Below are 19,511 nucleotides of genomic sequence, written 5' to 3'. Positions count from 1 at the left end.
AAGATTCATTCACACTTGGTGCCATCCAAAGTAACTTGAAAAAAAGCTATCAAGTATTTTATTTTTAACCTATCTACATTATGTACAGATCAAGAAAGGCCACAGCAGTTTTTCAACATACAAACCCTTTAAAAGAGGAGATTTTTGAACGAGTGACAAGTATCAAAGTGAAGTCCACTAACAAAGGGATATACCCAGTACAGAACTTGAAGGAAAAGAACAATTAAGTCAGACCCTGGGACTTTCATTCTGCCTTTTACCCAATAGCTCCTCTGGGGGAGAAGGGGCAAGGTGGGGTAGAACAAGTTTCCAATGCTGCTGTCACCTTGCAGGCTCCCTCACACCCAGCTGGGCCCCACACACACCACAGGAGCCATCGTGCAGTCTCCGAGGGTTGTCACCTGCAGGGACTGTACTGGAAGGCTTCTTGCCTCAAGGCAATTGAGTGTATCCTCCAACTCTGTCCAGCCAGCAACCCCTGCTGGAAGGATGGCAACAGACCAGTGCTACAGCACCAACACATACTGGTATATCACCACATTAAGAACTTCAGCATGTACTCATCAAGGAGGCTAGAGTCTTTGCATTAGTTTACAGTCCACTATGAACAGTTTTCTGCTGCATGTAAACATGACTAACTAGATAAAATACAATCAAACTTTTGCAAAAGTTAATAAAATATCTTTCTTTTAGAAAAACAAAGTTAGCCTATTACTGCATTGTTTACAATTTTAATAAAATAGTACAACCTTTCAGTTGTTACCAGTCCTGAGTTCACTGTAGTAAAAATGGCCCTGGCTTCTGCTGAAGGTCTGCACCCACCCAGTGCATTTGGCAGAAGTCTCCCGATAAAAACAGAATTCCTTCGGGAGTGGTTAAGTCTGGTGCTGTCCATTGAGGAAGTTGTATACCAGGAACTGGCCGGTGCCACAGTACTGTGTTGCAAAAAGTTTTCCATCAGGAGTGGGGTCAGAGAAAGCGATTTCTTCTTTACTTAAGTATGAGCCATAGATGAAGTTGCTCCTGTTTAAAAGGAGAAGAAAAAAGAAAACGACATTACCCTCAGGGAATAACACAGAAATATTTATACTATTAGACCACAAACTATTAATTGTCACAGACATTCAAAAGAAAGAAGCTCTATTAGGAAGAGATCGCTCCACTTATACCAATCTCCTCCTTCCAAAGGGCAAGGAGGACCACTTGTCCTGGAAGGGTTTTTATAGGGTTTGGCATTTTAGAAGAAACATTTGTACAGAGAAATTACTTGTGAGTTGCATCAAGAGTTCAATTTCAGGGTTGAAAAAAAACAAAAGCTTGAATTCAGTCCAACTACTTCTTCATAGAAGAGAGACTTCTGGGACTATGACTACAGTCACTAGGAATGGAAACACAAGTTGGCCTGCTTATAGAGGGGGCTCAAAGGACCTGATGAAATTGCATGTCCTCTGTCTGAAAGAAACACTTGACATTTGGATGTGAGCACATCTTGGGTTAATTTAGAACATCTCAGAACAGAACCTCAAGGCATAATTCACACTTTCAGTAATAACTGCATGAAAATGAAGACTCAGTTTGCTTAACTTCTTCCTGAAAATATTTTATGTATGTTTTATTCTCTTTGAAGAAAAAGAACCAAGGGTGCCATTGAGCTTTCCTAAGTGGCTGCATGAGCAAAGTTAGAAAACTGATCACAAGCTTTGAGACCTTGATCAGGGGAAAGAGGAGGTGACGTTCATCCTTGGAAACAGACGAAACTCCCATTAAGTTAATTAATTAATTTTTTTAATTCCTGTAAAATAAACTTACATGTACTTGCACAGCAAGTATGAACTTTGATCATATGGGTATTTTCATTACATCTTGAGGGAAGGAACAAAATCCATCTTTTTAGTGTATTTAGTGTATTTAGGAAGATGATTTTGCAAGGTTCTTAAGACTTAAGTTTTATGACTCCAGGTCAGCTGTGAAAGCTTGAGTGAAGCAGGGCAGACATTCTCAAAATGGACTTAAAAGTCTGCTAGGACACCTTCAACATTCTGAATTCAGGACTGAGCTGCCAGAATTATCCTGTCCAAACTACCCTTTGCTGTGAAAGACATTTACACTGAAGTTTCTCTTACCTGAGCAGATCTAACCACTTACTGTCATCAAAAAGCAAGCCTCCTCTCCTTTGCCTTCTGCAGCCTTCTGGGCTCCTTTATTTACACCAATTCTAGAGCTCATCAGTCCTTCCTACAAACCACTAGAATTAACACAAAGCTCCTCTTGATGAGCTTGTTTTCTGCTAATGTAGCTATGAGCTAATGGAAAGCCAATAAGCACCAGAGCACAGCAAAAGGTAAGATGCAGTGTACAGATAAGAGGAAAACGACCTCGGTAGCTTCAATGAACCATCAAAATTGATTCTAAAGATGCCTTAGCACTGGATCTGAGGGAGCAACTCCAGCATCACTCTGGGGAAGAAATCTTTCCTTTAGAAACAGTTTCTAGGGAACTACTGAATACACAATTTAAAATATTTTTTTCTTTTTCAGGCTGGATGTGAGGAAAAAATTCTTTACCATGAGGCTGGTAAAACGCTGGCACAGGTTGCCCAGAGAGGTGGCGGATGCACCATCCCTGGAGACTTTCAAGACATTCAAGGTTTTTCTGGGCAACCTGATCTAGTTGAAGATGTCCTTGCTCATTGCAGGGTGGCTGGAACTAGATTAGCTTTGATGGTTCATTCCAACTCAATATTCTACGATTCTGCAATACTATCAGCCAAAAATATAACCAAATCATCAAGTTAATCTGCTTAGCTGAGTACACCTTTACAGTTGATAGTTCAGACAGAACATGAGCCAGGAAGAACTTTCTAGTTGTTTCTCCAGCCAGGCAAGATGCATTCTCTGCAGAGCACAATAGCTTTGCTAAGCTTTCCAAATACCCAGGAGTGCGGAAGACTGGCAGACAAAGCAGTACCTGTGCCACAAACACCAACAAGATAGGGCTAGCCAAACATGTGGCACAAACCTTACAGCCCAGCAACAAGAAGATTTGCTTAGTTCTTGGCATTACTCAGAAAAGGTGTTTAAACTCCTATGAAATGTCAGTGGAAGAAACCTAAAGTTTGGAGAGTCAATATTTTAATGTCTATCTAAACAGTAGTGTCACTCTTTTGAGTCTTTTTATGGACGTAGCACTTAGCATTCAGCTGACTACTCTCATCACTAGCTACTAAAGCTCCATGGAAATTGAAAATATCTCATAAGCTCAGTGCAGCTGACTTAGAGCAGAAAAAAACACCCCAAAACACAGCTGGAAGCCACCAGACTACATCAAATAGTTTGGTGCACTTGTCTCTGTGATCTCTACCTCCAAGGAACAGACATTTCAGCCAATGGTTAGGTCCCAGTCCTTAACACCTGGGTAATCTCAGACTTTGACCAAAGAGAGTCTCATCAACTTCACTCATAATTACCCAGAGGAATTTACTCAAGTTCACCAACATTCTGTAGGGGTGACTCATTACAACTGTGCTTAGCAGAAAGATTTCTGTTAAAGAGAAGCTATCACAGAATACCAACATTAGCCATGGAATTCCACACAATACTGGCACTGTGAACAGCACTCATATCTACATCTCCAGAACACCAGCAGCTTAAAAATACAGGCTTGAGACACACAAACTAATAAATGTCTTGGTCTGAGTTCTATCTAAAACACAGGTAAACGAGGAACTTCTTTGGCATTACCTAAGACACTCTATCATCCGGGAAGCAATCTTCTTTCGACGCATCATGCTGAACACCCATATTCGACTAATCCCACAGATAGCAGGCTCTGGAGAAGTGGAACAGCACCATGCTTTCTGTCTTTCAAAGATGACTTTCTCATTTTCTGAACTGACTTCTGGAACCTTCTCCTCTATAACTCGATAGCCCTGCAGGTGATATAAAAATATTTGTCACTTTATAAAAGCATCATTAATGACTGAACAAGATAATTTGTGTGCAATTTATTTCAATTAATAATACTTACTTGCTAAAATGCCTTATCAAAAAGACTATTTCTGTTTCAAGTTCTCTTCACAGTTTCACAATTTGAACAGATGATAAAGATTAAACCAAAAGATCCCCTAAAGCTTATCTGATTTTAAGAAAGAGAAACAAATAATCCAGTTCTTAAAACCACTTGTATTCAAGTGCTTGAGTCAACTTCTGACTTTGACTATAACTGTTTTGCTTCTTTGTCTGCTACTCCCAACACAGGGTGGAAAAGAACACAATTTACAAGGGAACAGACAGAATATTCAACAAAGTTCTGACATCAGTTTTTAGTATGGCAACTAAAAACTATGATTTCTTGTCTTGCTCTCCACTGTAGAGTTCTGCCCTCTCCCTCTGTTCATTGTGGAGCTGTTTGACCCCATGGTAATTCAAATCAATCCCACAGAATACCCACTTTTTTATCCACATGGGATTTCCACTGGGCTGGGTGATCAATCTGCCTGTCAACAAGCAAGAGGAGAGCCATAGCTAGCATATGAATAGCAGAGGAAGAAAAATTCCACCCTTCAGCTGTAGCAAGCCCTTTGACGAGCAGGTCTGAGCCAAGTATGACACCATAGACATGTCTCAGCCCAATGTCAACTATACAAAAATGAGTAACTACATTTCAGAATGGTCTACCACCAAAAAACTCTTCCGCTGTGGAAAAGGCATACACAGAATACTTATTTGCTAAATGGCCAGACTTAAACTCTGAGGTAATTCTATAGCTTCAGCATGTCTGAATAATAGAGTCACGAAACACTGACCCAGACTGCTTTTCTCCAATTCAATCACTTACCCACTGGATATGTTCTGCAATTAAACAGCCGATAACTTTTTTGTCATTAGAAATAAAAAGGAGAGTTTTGGTTCTAGAGTAACACATGAGAGGAGCTTGCTGGAATCCCAAGTCATTGTCTACCATTTCTCTAATTTCTTCAACCTGTGAAAATAAGTTTAAATGCTGTATAAGAAACACATGTAAATGTACATCTGTATAAATTTACATAAACATTGCACATTTTCAATAAATGCAATTATCTAGAACACTGAAAACTATTCCAGAAGTTAAGGATTACCTTACAGAACCTGCAGCACATCGCTCCACATAAATGTTCCTTAAATAATACCTAGCTGGAAATAGGAAGAGTAGAGACCTCTAAGTCAGCTTCCATTAAGTCCAAACTTCAATCAAAATAATGTTTAATGTTCATAAGTTCAGAAGAAATAATCAATTCCAGCATGTACATAAACAAAAGTTTGTGTGTGAGCCAAGATTTTACTGAGGGATTCTTGTATCTACAACTGGGCAATGAAACAGCCACTATCACCCCTCTTTCATGAGAGACAGATACAAGGTGGCCTTTCCTATGTGGTACATTAGTAGAGCAAACCTAGAATTACTAGAAATGCTATGAATATATGAAGTTAGTACTGATCAAATTAAAACTGTATTAAAAACTGCTTTCAAAATAACTTTTAAAAGACATGGTATTGGTTACTCCCTACTTTCTCATGTAACCTCCAGGTACCATTGTTTTAAGAACAAGTCCAATTAGCCAATTTGAAACACGAAGTAACCAGTCTTGAAGTCAGTCATCCACAGTGGTGACAACTGTAAATTCTCTGAACTTTAAGTGCACAGAACTACAGAGAACTCTATCCTAAATTACTCCTTTTCTACCATCTTTCTTTCCTCTGCCTCACTCAGGTATTTTCAAGTAATTTTTTCTTCAGACATTTTAGTAAAGTGTGAATATGCAATTAAAATGTACTCATATGAAGATACTACCACCAGAGAAACAAAACCTAATAAAATTATCTGCATTAAATACTGAAAAGAAACTACAGAATTTCCTTTACAATTCAGTAACTTAAAATCCTGTGTTAGCCTAAAGAAAACCCACTACCATCACTGCATCAGAAAGAGCTGTCTTGAGCATCAATTCAGTTTTCAGAGGTCCCTTCCAACCTCAATCATTTTATGATCCTGTTTTAGTGGTGCTGTAAAAGTGCACCTGTTAGCCACAGCAAATTCCCGGCTAAACAGAATCAATGCCATTGCTACTGAAAAAAACAAATGAAATGACATATTAAGATATATGAAAACAAACCAGCCAGCAGAAGGCTGAAGTAGCGCGCTGCTCTGAGTCTCCACTAGTGTACTGTGCCCAGGTTTAGATAAAGAGTTTCAAGAGAGAAACAGGAGACAGGACACAAATGGAAATAATCTAGAGGACAGTGTGACAATGGTCAGAGTTCCATAAAACATTATTTTGGAATATAAACTAAAAATAAATTAAAAAAAAAAAGCACATTCCATCCATCTCCTTAAGGTGAAACAATAAGAGTTTGTTCAGGCACAAATAAAAGTTGTTGCAAAGAGGAAAAGATAGATGTTTTCTACCACGATGGCAGTATGATTAACCCTAATAAGCTTAAATTGCAGTACACAGATGCTACTGTACATTGAGAGAAAGCTTCCTATTGTTATGGATAGTGAAGCACTGTAACAGAGTCTGAAGAGGTCAGAAAAACTTCCAGTGGTAGAAGCTTTAGAAAGTTGTCAGATGCATCACAACCAGAGCTGATCCTGCTCTGGACATGAGAATGGACCAGATGACTTTGAGGCCACTTTCTACCTAAACCTCTTTTTACCCAAAAAACTTTTGGAGAATGATGCCATATTTGTGTTGTGCAATAAAATCAGTACTTTTCAGTTTGTTCAAATATAGTAGGAAGTTTATATTACATAAACTATCTAGCAGACCTTCAGGAAGCATAGTAAAAAAAAAAATCAAAACCAACACAAACAAACAAAAAACCCCATCAGTTGGTTGCTGCTATTTCCACCCCTGCCTTCCACTCCTGCTCAGACCCATACCCTCTATGAAGAGGAGCAGTGCATATGAGTGAGATGTCTGACCTGTTTGTGGAATAAGCTACAGACTCTCTGCAGTTCTGAATCCAACTTCACCTGTTCACACATAAGCTATACAAACTTCACCATGAACATTCTCATTACTTACATGAAAACATCAAAGTGAGATATACAAGTCCAGTCCTTTCCACCATACCTTTTTAAGTGCATACTTTGGGTCATCAGGAAGAACCATTATTATCTTTCCATCAGGATATTCAGCCAAAATTCTCTCCTTTTTCCAACCCTAAATAAAACAAACACTTATCTAAACCATATACATGATGTACTTTTACAAACAGAAATTGCACATTATTGTTCTAGACAGTGAGTTTATGCAGAGACTTCACACTATTTAGCAGTTGCTTTGCTAGAGAAGGAAACTTCGGCTAGCTTCTAGAAATGAGCACAGATATAATACAATCTTATTTGTACAATAAGTTATACAATAGCCTAACTACATCTAGAAATTATTTGTGAAAGTGTCTTATAATTTCCCAACTAGTTTTTTTTTTTTCCCCCAGGACTGCAGTGCAAACTGAATTTTAAAACAGAAGAAGCAAACTTGGCTCACATAACTGATTTCCAAACCTATGGAATACTTAATCTCCAAAGTCCAGTGAATGAGAAAACCCCTAAGTTTTCATAAAAGATTTCTTTTTAACATAGTTACCTCCACAAATACACACTCAGTTTTAAAGTTTGGCATGCGAAAGACCTCCAGGAGGTTCTAAGTGAACTGACTGGCATGCAGTTGCCCAAAACGTAAGGAATAGTTTATTTTGTTACTGATCATAACTGTTAAAGCCACAAGAAGGATACTAGAAAAAAAATTATAACTACCTTCTAAGAATCTAATGGGGAAGGAGGCTACGTTGTGTGTATCTGAAGTATAAACATACTCAAAAAAATAGAGGTAATTAACTCTTCTTCAGATCCACACTCATGGTGAATAATGAGCAGTACCTGCATGGAAAAAAACAAAACAAAAAAGCCACTTAAATCTAGCAAGATGGGACTGGTAGATATTAGAACTCAAGTTGCTTTGATGGGACCTAAAAATACTGAATGCAGAAGTAACTTCAGCCATTAAAAAGGCTGATCTACAAGTCTTACTCAAAGCAACTTTCAATAAAAAAGCCTTTGAAGAAACAATTTTGATGGAATAATTCTCATTGAAATCTGTACCTTCCCATAAAATAACGTTCAACTAAAGACCAAACAATGGAATTTGGCACTGAATAAATGCCATATATACTACCACAAAAATTGACAAACTTAAGTGTTGTAACAGTTGATCTGTATCTCATTTTAGTCATGCCGATTTTACTCCTTTACCTCAAACAAGCCATGAAGAGAATAATTTTAGACATTTATCTACTTTCTGGTAGCCCTAAAACTATTTATGAGGTTAACACTCAGCATGGCAATGGTTGCAACACAGATGCCATTTTAATCCTGCCGTTAGAAGTCGTACTAAATACCAACACAAGTGAAGATCCTATTTGGATACAAATATATTATATCCTATTTGGATATAAATACATTATGGTATGAACACAAAGGGCAGTAAACAGCAGTGGCACAATATTATGTATTTCAGTCACTGAGAACTAATGTAGGACTTCTCCACTTAGGCCAAAGGCAAGAACACCTTACTATAGCAAGAAACAAAACCATTATGTCTGCAATATACTTTAAAATACTCTACTGCAATGTTAGAAAAATTGCTTTTCCTCTCCTTTTAACTGACATTACTTTAAGGCATAAAGACTTATTAACTGAATTAGATGACCAAGCACTGACAGACATTGCTTGTGATGACTAAAGAACTTAAAATGAAAGCTGCTGTTCCCACCAGGGTACATGTTCTGTAAGGCCTGGAGTAAAGGAACATGATTATACCAGAATTATACCACTCCTCCCTAATATTGGAAGTCTATGCCCAACAACAGACTACTTATAGCCAGTAGGAGCAACGCACATACAGCCTAATCACCACACATCAGCAGACTAGTGCTGTACTGTGTCCCACCAGTGTGCAATAACTGTTGCCATACTCCCTTCCATGCTACAGCTATTTACCCCATGAGTATCTGTAATAATTTGAGAACATAAAGCAGCTCTGCAGTGCACCATGAATTAATTTTTCATCTACTTCTAACTTCTCCCAATTCAAACAAGATTAAAGAGAGCTTCTGCTTGCTATTAAGGTGCAATGGCAATAGAATTACAAAAGAAAGAAACCATGAAAACATCATGAAATAGTATGGACAGTAATTACCACCACACTGTGTAATGCATTGCTTTCAATGGACACTATATATGTATATAATGAATGGTGTAGAATGCAGTTGTAACAATGGCTCCAACATTAAAGCATGTTCACGAAATGTTCAGCGCTCAATTTCACATGAACTATTTTCTGCTTATAGTTTAAAATAATTTGCAATGTAGATCTATTTTTAAAAGTGTAAGTTAGAAGACAGACTGCTTCCCATGCATTTCCTCATGTTTTAAAAGTTTTTATCTAAGAATAAGAAAAGGGGAAAACAAAACCGGTATCTTTCCATAGATGCCAGTTCTGGCTTGTCTGCACTCCCTATTTCACAAATGAATACAAAGACATGAAAATCAATGATGTTTTTTCTTATACTATTTTTTCCTCAGAAATACTGAGGTAGTAAGGAAAATGTGGTTAATGCTGTATATTTCTCAGTCTTCACTAAGAAAAGCATTTATGAAATTTTCCCCTCATGATCAAGTTCAGTATGAAATTTTGTGCACTTTTACCCTTGATAATTTGTAGCAGAGAAATGGGCCTAATGCATTTTTCTTCCTGACTCCTTCATCAAATTACAGATATTCTACCTCTCTGTCCTATGAACATAATGCAGAGAATGAGGTTTTGACAGTAGAACACAGGAAGATTTTTCCTTGAATATAACTACTAAATACTACTGTTAAAAAAGCCTAAGTACTGTTAAAACTGAGATTCTCACAGAATATAGCTAATGGTATGGACTTTTATGTGAAATACTACTAAGTTTTGTATTGTACAGATGTTTCACTTTTGGAATTAATGCAGATCAAGGCAGGCAAGAAATCTTTATAAGATGACATGAAGTTCATTAGCATCTTTCAATCCTGATATCCTATTAATCTTAGGTCCCAGGAAGGTAAATGCTGCTTGCTGGGTTTTTTTTTAAGTCTGAAAACCGTAAGAACCTCACAGATGGGGCTTGGATGCAGTTAAAGCAGAATAGCAGATTAGACATTAACTCAAATAACAGCTTCTTCTGCTTCTTCAGCTCAAGACACTCTTAACTAAGAGGATGAGCTTGAAATACAAACATTAACTGCATTTACATCAGGTACATGAATCCACAGGCATTTCTTAATTTAAGGTTTTGGCTTTACAGCTTAAAGCCATCATTAAAATAATGTCTTGCTCTTAAAAAAAAATCACAGAAAGACTAAGTTGATACTCTGCAGTGTCACAGGTAGAGGATTTTATAAAACTAAACCATATATCCATTCTACAAAGTCATCTATCCCACTGGAGTTGACACTTGATGCGTATGTCATCACTCAATATTCACACATGTTAGAATGGCATACTTTTTCTGGAGACTTTCAAATGTCTGAAACCAGAAGGACAGAGAGACAGATTCCTACACCAGTCTGCAGTAGGGGACATCTCTCACACTAATCTATTCCTACCCCAGTACTATCCTTGACCACCTTGCCTTCTTGCTTATTCAATTTGCAAGCTTTAATTAAAAGCAAATGGCACCCTTCAAAAACCCTTATCAGTCCTGGCCAATCTTCTATTCCCCAAACCTACAAAATGGCACTGAACTCAGCAAACTTTCTCTCTCCACACAAGGCCTATAATTTCCTTGTTGTCTCTACTAAGCATCCACAACAAAACAACCATCCCAACACCATCTCTTTGTCAGACTGTCCTGCTTCTGGGGGCATCATGGACAGAGATCCATCTTTCTAGAGAGACCTAGAAAGAAATTTTTACTAGCAAAACAAGATAGGCCTTTAAAAGAAAACCAAAACCCAATCAAAATTATATTTAGTTGAAAACAGTAACTGATTATTTACATGCAAACTATCTTCCAGTTTCAGCACTTTTAAAAACCCATAAAGCAGCTGCATGCAGGTTGGCAAGATACTAACAATTAAGTCTATTTTCACAGTTCACAGCAAGAAGCTCTAGCATGACAATGTATAGAGATCTTCTTTCTGTGATTCTGTGAAATGAATCAGCAATAGAACTACTAGGCGTTTATCAAGACACATTGAAAAGGAAGGAAAAACAAAGAGTCTACTCAAGCCAGACTGGGACTGCATCATATGCCATGAAAAATGTGAATGACAAGAGAAAGGAAAAAAATCTTCTAAAAGATAATTAGAACTGCCTCCAAATCATCAATAATGCCAAATATATTAGCTACATTAAAAAACATATAGTATCTGGAGAGCTAATAAAGTAACATATCAAGGTCACCAAGACCAGATGTCCCTGGAACAGAATATCTAAACAAGAAGTTACCAAGACTTCAGCACATAGTTCTTAATCCCATGATGCTACCTGTCCAATTAAGAGTTTCTGTCAGGGAAAGGAAGATACTTATAGTGTCAACAGAGTAACTACATACAAATATCTAGAAACCAAATATATCACAACTCTGAGCCATCCTCCCAACAATCCCCACTAGAAACCTTCTAGCAAAACTAGGATAACTAGCGATTATTCTTCTGGTATTTCTGGATGACTAAGAATTAACAAATAGAGACTTGGTGTACTAATGTACAGTCAAGAAGGCTTATCTAAAATTCAAATTCTTTTGTAAGAGGAGGTGAGGATGTTTCTGTCATGGACATTACCACAATATAATTAACCAAGAACCAGTGACTATGAGTCAAATGACTGGTTTTAAAGACTTAACTATTTAGCATGGCAAAAGTTTTTTATCCATGCAGAAAACAGCATCAAATTGTTATGAGGAAAAACAAAATACACCACAGGGGAATGTGAAGACTCACAAGGGTCCTTCTTTTGCCTCTTACGCTACAGTTTCTATTCCAGAACAACCATCTAAATAACCACTCTGTATATGTCTACAATGTCACAAAACATAACCAGGGCCAAAGGTTACAGAGATATTACTGTTTACTCAGTGAACTGACAATACAAATAACTGAGTGCACATTATGTGAAGTTTTTAAAAAAATATATAGCAACTGAGAAAACAAAGTTTTTCTCAAATTGAAAAAAATACCTAACTTTATCCATTGTTATTTGCACCTGGTTTAAGGCAGTCTGCTCATCCACTTGTTATTCTGGACATACATAGAAGTGAGAAATTTCAGCTCTTTCAATTTTCAGAATAATCAAACTTCAGTGTAGCTTCCTAACTATGTGAACATGGCAACTTTAAGTAACTACTGAACTCATCTGCCAGCTTCTGTGCATAAGAACTAACACCATCTTCTGTTAATGTTTGTATCTTTGGTAATATTCAAGAACTGAAAGTACTGGGCAGAAGGGGAGCCAACCGTATTCTCGGCTGCATCAAAAGGAGCGTGACCAGCAGGTCGAAGGAGGTGATCCTGGCCCTTTGCTCTCGTGAGACCTCACTTGGAGTATTGTGTGCAGTTCTGGTGTCCTCAACATAAAAAGTACATGGTACTGTTAGAACAAGTCCAGAGGAGGGCCACGAGGATGATCGGGGGACTGGAGCACCTCCCATATGAAGACAGGCTGAGAAAGTTGGGGCTGTTCAGCCTGGAGAAGAGAAGGCTGCGTGGAGATCTCATAGCAGCCTTCCAGTATCTGAGGAGGACCTACAGGGATGCTGGAGAGGGACTATTCATTAGGGACTGTAGTGATAGGACAAGGGGTAACAGGTTAAAACTTAAACAGGGGAGGTTTAGACTGGATATAAGGAAGAAATTCTTTACTGTTAGGGTGGTGAAGTACTGGAATGGGTTGCCCAGGGAGATAGTGACTGCTCCATCCCTGGCAGCGTTCAAGACCAGGTTGGATGAAACCTTGGGTGATATGGTTTAGTGTGAGGTGTCCCTGCCCATGGCAGGGGGGTTGGAACTAGATGATCTTAAGGTCCTTTCCAACCCTAACTATTCTATGATACACAGACACAAACAGGAATAAAATGAGGAAACATATTACATGTTGCCATTATAATGTACTGCATTCCATCACACTTCCTGCTCAGTCTCACCCTACAATGTAGCTAATGTGTATCAGAAGAGACTTTTCAAGATGTCTGGATCATTCAGCAAAAACTAATCAAGAAGAGAAGAAATATCAGAACTATCTACCAGATGGTTTCAAAACACTTCAGCTATGAAGATGTATCTGCTTATTTGTAAGCACTGGGAAAAAACTGAGCTTGGGATTTAAGAGTAGCCCCAACAGTCATTTAGTATCTACATGAAATGAATTGGTGGCCTCAGTTCAGTTATCCTGGAGGTCTTATCTACTCGAGTGTAGAGTACTGAAGGTAACATGTGTGATAAAGAAAATAGACTTTGTGGATTCTATTCTGGATTTCAGACATGTGAACAGGTATTTCCTAGAAGGCTTGTAATATCAGCTAGTGTGAAGTAGCTGATTTTACAATATACTTTAAGTTATACAATGTTTTTCAGATCTGAGCTTTAACATGAGAGTTATACTCAGATACAGCACATATAAAGAAGTTATGGAATAATACTTGGGACTTTCTATTTAAAGTTTGCAATCACACTATAAATTCAGTAAATTTATGAAGTTGTTTAGCTATATTCCTAGGCAGTCTCTCTTCAAATTACACACCATTAACAAAAAGTAAATTACAAGTCATCTAAAATTATACAATTACAAAACCAGTACAATCAGCTCTTTAACTATTAAGCCAACCATTGCAAACACCAGTTGTACTGAAACCTGTATTTAGCACTTTCAGAACAGTGGCATTCCTTTGTTTTCCTATCACCACCATCACCCCCACCTAAGATTAGGGAATCATAACAGAAAGAATACAATGGCAATGAAACACCATTATTCTACTATTTTTATACATTATATATAACCTGTCTAATATGGCTTTTAAAAACATTTATTTCCCAAAGTGGGTTTCTTTATGGCCTACTGTGATACTCGTTTATTAAAATATAACCTAATGTAATATAAATTGTAACTAGTACACAGCAAATAAAAGATAATGCTTATGCCTTTAAAAAGACAAGGTTTTCTTACCACATATTTTACAGCACTTATGAACTGGTTATGAAATAGCAGATGTTGGGTTTCATCCTCTGGATTTGACGCAGTGTAAAGCATTCCACAAATATTGCAGGAAATAGCACCAAACCTCTTCTGTCCTGCATCCTATTTAAAATAATAATAATACAGTATTTGTCAATTGCAAGCACAGTAAAACAGTTCAACAGAAGTTCCATCTAATCAGACATGTCTTGTCTAACTTATCTTCTGGAAACTCAACACAGAGGCTTAAATGGAGTTTAATAGGAGAAAGAACAAGTACAGAATTTAGAATTCCAGCTTTCAAAAACCCACACAGCCTCAATCACAGAGCAAACTCTACCTAATGTTAAAATTAGCTCCACCCCCGTTAGCTTTGAACAAATGACTTCTCTTTTATTTTTTTTCAAAACAAAGAACAGAGAATTCTTCCTTCATTACCCTATTTGCAGTAAATATAATCATTTTCCACAAAGAAAATTCCCACATCCAACCTCACACTATTTAGCTTTCCTTACAGTTCTCCTGCTGCCTGTTTTTTTTGGTTGTGAGTTGCTTTGAGGTGAGCCAAAGGTAAGCCATTTTCCTCAATATTTGGAAGGATATTATTAAAATCCCCCAGAAATTACACTGATATAATTGTTAAGATCAGCAACATATCTACAATCACTGATTGCGCTTTTAGATACTTAGGAAAACCAAATATTTAAAGGCAATCAAATAGCATTATGGGGTTTTTATCCCTCTTGTCATTGAATATACTCTCAGAACTTAAGTCTTAACTCTTAATTGGTAATAGCTGACTACCATCTCTGACATGCTATCTTAATTGCACAGGGTTCATAAGTTTTATTTTACAGACACTGTATAGCAGGTACAATACAAACAGAAAATAATATGATTTTACTCATGACCCTTTAGGTTACACTCCTACTCTATAACTATTACCAAATTGAGGGCACTACTGTACTTATTGCTTAGCTACTTATACATTGAAAGTGTTATGAATTTGGAAATATGCTCAGATTAAAGAGTCAGTGTCTACTAAAGAGTGAAGTGTCAGGTGCAAAGGGTGCTCCTGCAAAGAGCAAGAAAGAATATCAGAATGAAGTCTCCAGCCAAAAACGCATGTTTTAAAGTTACCACTTAATGCTTAAATACTTTTTTAAACTACATTTTGGAAATGGCATTTATGTAAGCAGCAATAAATGTCACTTTTAATCTATTTTAATATATATCACAATTCATGGAGAAACAAAAAGTCACTTTACACTCTAAAATGAGACGCTATATAAGCAAAAGACTACTTGAGGGTGTTTTTTAATAGGAAATTGATCTGCGTGCACAAATTGATGACAGCTCAGTTCTACACACAACAGAAACATATTTCAAGCAATCATTACTGAAATCTAAAATGTAGGTATGTTTCTTTCCAAGATGAAACTAAAGGTTAAACTGGCCAGACAAACTCAGAGTTGAACTTCTCTTTAAGAGTACACCTGTGGAACTCAGCCAAAGAAAGAAGCCAAAGCTGAGAAATCATTGCTTTAATGGTACATCGATTTATACATTCCTACTGTATAAGAAGGAGAAACAGAAGCACATTATTTTTCTGAAGGAAAAAGGCAAGAAAAATCCAAAGGTTAGACTTGCAATGTCAGAATAAGATCATAGAATCATACAATAGTTAGGACTGGAAAGGACCTCAAGATCATCTAGTTCCAACCCCCCTGCCATGGGCAGGGACACCTCACACTAAACCATATCACCCAAGGCTTCATCCAACCTGGTCTTCAACACTGCCAGGGATGGAGCATTCACTGCCTCCCTGGGCAACCCATTCCAGTACCTCACCACCCTCACAGTAAAGAATTTCTTCCTTATATCCTCTGCTGTTTAAGTTTCAACCCGTTACCCCTTGTCCTATCACTATAGTCCCTAATGAATAGTCCCTCCCCAGCATCCCTGTAGGCCCCTTCAGATACTGGGAGGCTGCTATGAGGTCTCCACACAGCCTTCTCTTCTCCAGGCTGAACAGCCCCAACTTTCTCAGCCTGTCTTCATATGGTGAAGCTTCTAAAGGTGTAAAAATGGAATCCAACACATTTATTTTACCTACAGATCTCCTTTAAAGTACTAATATAGTTCAAAACAAAGTACCCAGCTGGCCACCAAAATATACTGCATTTTAAGGACTTATACATGGAAGATGAAAAAAGACAGTTCAGCAGGAAGGATGATGTATGGCAATTTTCTTGCAAAGATGAACTGAATTTAGTAATTCCTATCTTCAAAATGGAGAACATATCCCCTGTATCTAGGGTAAGATAAGTGAAGAGGAGTTCTACTTTGATGCTTGGAACATACTTCAAAAAATAAGACATGTAAACTAGAAAATCAGCTACACAAAGCAACTCTTAAAATACTTAACACACTCAAGTATTGCAGTTAAGCCTCATGAAACAATTTCTGTTCAAATGATCAAGAAGCTGAAGGTATTTAGGCTAAAGCAGTTTAGTTTACTACCAAAGTAGACACCCAAAAATTCAGGACAAGGATATCCTTAGCTCTTCCCATCTTGCCTTGTAAAAACAAATGCTATTTTGCAAATCTCCAGGACTGGATTATTTCCCTGGAATAGTACTGCTATATTGTATCCCACACTGGCTTTCTTGGATGTTGCTGTTATCAGTGGGTTTGGGTTTTGGGGGGCATTTTTTGTTTGGATTTTTTTGTTTGTTTAGTTAAGGACTTCACTGATATTACTATTTTTACAGGCATTTAGTTGTATCAACGGGCTACACACAGAGGTTAATATTAAAAACCTATTTTGTGAATTATCAGAAAAATCACATTGTAGTACCTAAAGCAAACTTTTGAACTCTGCAGTCCTAAAAAACACAAACTATATTTTTTAGCAAATACTTTACAGTATCCTGAGGACAGTAAAGAAGATAGACCTTATGTAACTGAAGTACTATTTCAAAGCCACACAAAAGAACTTACTGCTTCAGAATTAAAAAAGAAAAAAAAAAGCAGCTTTGTAAATAAATGCAGACAGCAACAACAACAAAAAAAAACCAGCCCAGGACATGCAAACTAAAGTCAGAAATTATGAAGAATGCATTTTGTTTTTTTAACAAAACATCTATAGAATCTGACTATTTTTAACTTGATGTCACTGCATAACCAAAAGTGTAAAGGGGATGATGCATGAAGAGCCAAAAAAATGCTCCCCTACAACCTAAGAACACCTTATGCACTACATATGAGAGTAAATAAAAACTTTAAACTGGGATGGGAGAAGGAACTTCTCAGCAAACATCATATACTGCGTACTGGAGAATAAACCATTGTCTTGTCACAAGTAGAAAAAGGATGTAAAAGGTTTAGAGAAATGAGAAATGTTTTTCAGAGCAGTATTTATGAAAATGAGGGGCTGCAGGCAGAAGAATGTGTTACTCTATTTAAAATACAATTTTCTAAATCATAACAATAAAGAGCAAGGATACTTTCTATTTTCTAAACCAATTCAGCAGGTGTAGATGGCAACTAAGCATCCTGACATCTCAGACAATCCTCAGTAATATAGGCACAGGATATATGAGATCCAACTGTTTCAAGACTAACTGTAAATGAACATTGTGATAATGTTGCCTTAATCTCCAGAGGGTTTCTTAATTCTGTGTTAAACAGAAAGAAAAGTCTTACCAATATCTTCTTTGAGAAGGTGGATGTCTGCTGATCCTCCATATGTGGAATAAGGAGCCCTGCAAGCAAAAAAGGCATTTGGTGCCTCTGTAGGAGATGAAAGGGGCCCTTTTTATTTTTTATTTATTCTCTTTCCTCTCTCTTCAAGCACAGATTAGGTCACTTTGCTCTTCATTACCTAATGTTAGTTAGAGGAAGATTATTTTTTCCTCTAGTCTTTTCATAGAACAAAGAATAAAACCCAGCCATAGAAACAGGCAGGCTGGAAAGGAAATACAAGCTGAGCAGGAAGGAACACCACAAAGATTTTTGGGTTCTCCACAGAAAATGAAAAGGTCAAAGAATGCTATTTCAGCAAAAGATGCATTCAGGACTGAAGGTGATGGGTAGATCCCCCTTGTTGACCAGGAGAATCAGAAGACATGACCCAACTCAGAAACAAGTTTCACTTCAAATTGAAGACTGTGGACTTCAACAAAACAAACAAACAACAACCAAAATCACCCCAAACAAACAAACAAAAAAAAATAACCCAACTCAAAACCCCCTCGATCACTAGTACCCAACTTTCTGGAATGCTATTTTAGCCAAAAGATATAAGGCAACTTGAAGCTTTCAGTACTGTGATGTATGTAATTTTATTTAACATATTTGAAAAATTAAAAATGGAGAGTTATTATCCTTCACAAAATGATGTCCTCACTGCTCATTAGCTAAAGCAATATGAAAAAAAATACAAAGTTAAGAAACAAATCTGCACAATATTTACAATGGACAATTAGTCTGTTCCCAACTATGTAAACACATTTTTCAAGAGTATTACAGTGTTCCAATGTGCACTGGCTTTAGCCAGGATAAGGCTTATTTCCTTCACAGCAGCTGCTATGTGGCTGTGTTTTAGATTTGTGACCAAAACAGCACTGATAGCACAGGGATGTTTTAGCTTTTGTGTTTCTCATGCTGCTGTGCCACTGAGCAGGCTCGGGGTGCACAAGAACCTGGGAGGGAACACAGCTGGAACAACTGACCAGAGCAGTATCCCATGCCATATGATATCATTCTGAGCAATAAAAGCTAAGGGAAAGAGGAAGGGGAAGACATTTGGAGTTACTGCATTTGTCTTCCCAATTGTTACACACAACGCAATTCTGCTTTTCTGGAGATGGCTTAATACCTGCAAGCTAATGTGGAGTAGTGAATCAATTCCTTATTTTGCTTTGCTTTACAAGTTTTCTCCCCATCCTATTTGTGGGCAGCAAGCAAGCAGCTGCGTGGTGGTTAGCTGCCTATCAGGGTTAACACACAAGACAATGTTAGTAGCCTTGTGCCCAAATTCCTGTGTCATGTCCCCAGCTTAACCTTACAAAACGTTTCCACCTTCAGGACAAAGGACACAGAACACAGTCCATCTGAATTTGCTAGAAAAAACTAAGTAGAAATGGGAAGGAGCAGTAAGAAAGGATGGCCATTACTGTCCCTCTAAGAGCAGAGCTATCCCCAGGGATAAGATTTGTGTGGGAGGAAAGGAAGAGTGACAGCCCTCAACTACCAAACTCCC

At 37.5% G+C, this 19,511-nt stretch overlaps 1 protein-coding gene across 3 annotated transcripts in view; it reads right to left on the bottom strand.

Annotated features, from left to right (window-relative positions):
• Positions 1-31: 31 nt before the first annotated feature.
• ESCO1 (establishment of sister chromatid cohesion N-acetyltransferase 1) overlaps positions 32-19,511 on the bottom strand; it is a 33,299-nt gene continuing 13,819 nt past the window's right edge. Inside the window, exons 8-12 of one of the 3 annotated variants that reach the window (XM_034065136.1) lie at positions 14,237-14,368; positions 7,115-7,204; positions 4,837-4,980; positions 3,741-3,928; positions 32-1,023 (exon numbers count right to left, since the gene is read on the bottom strand). In XM_034065136.1, coding sequence (XP_033921027.1) covers positions 876-1,023; positions 3,741-3,928; positions 4,837-4,980; positions 7,115-7,204; positions 14,237-14,368 — 702 coding nt within the window. In that variant the 3' untranslated portion in view covers positions 32-875. Of the gene's footprint in view, positions 1,024-3,740; positions 3,929-4,836; positions 4,981-7,112; positions 7,205-7,800; positions 7,924-14,236; positions 14,369-19,511 lie in introns of those variants that run through there. The other 2 variants (XM_005153513.3, XM_034065141.1) reach the window with 2 other exon arrangements.

This window comes from Melopsittacus undulatus, chromosome 1, assembly GCF_012275295.1.
Source record: "Melopsittacus undulatus isolate bMelUnd1 chromosome 1, bMelUnd1.mat.Z, whole genome shotgun sequence".
Lineage (NCBI taxonomy): Eukaryota > Metazoa > Chordata > Aves > Psittaciformes > Psittaculidae > Melopsittacus > Melopsittacus undulatus.
Note: the sequence above shows the minus strand (reverse complement) of the source record. Positions and strands in the feature narration are given on the sequence as shown.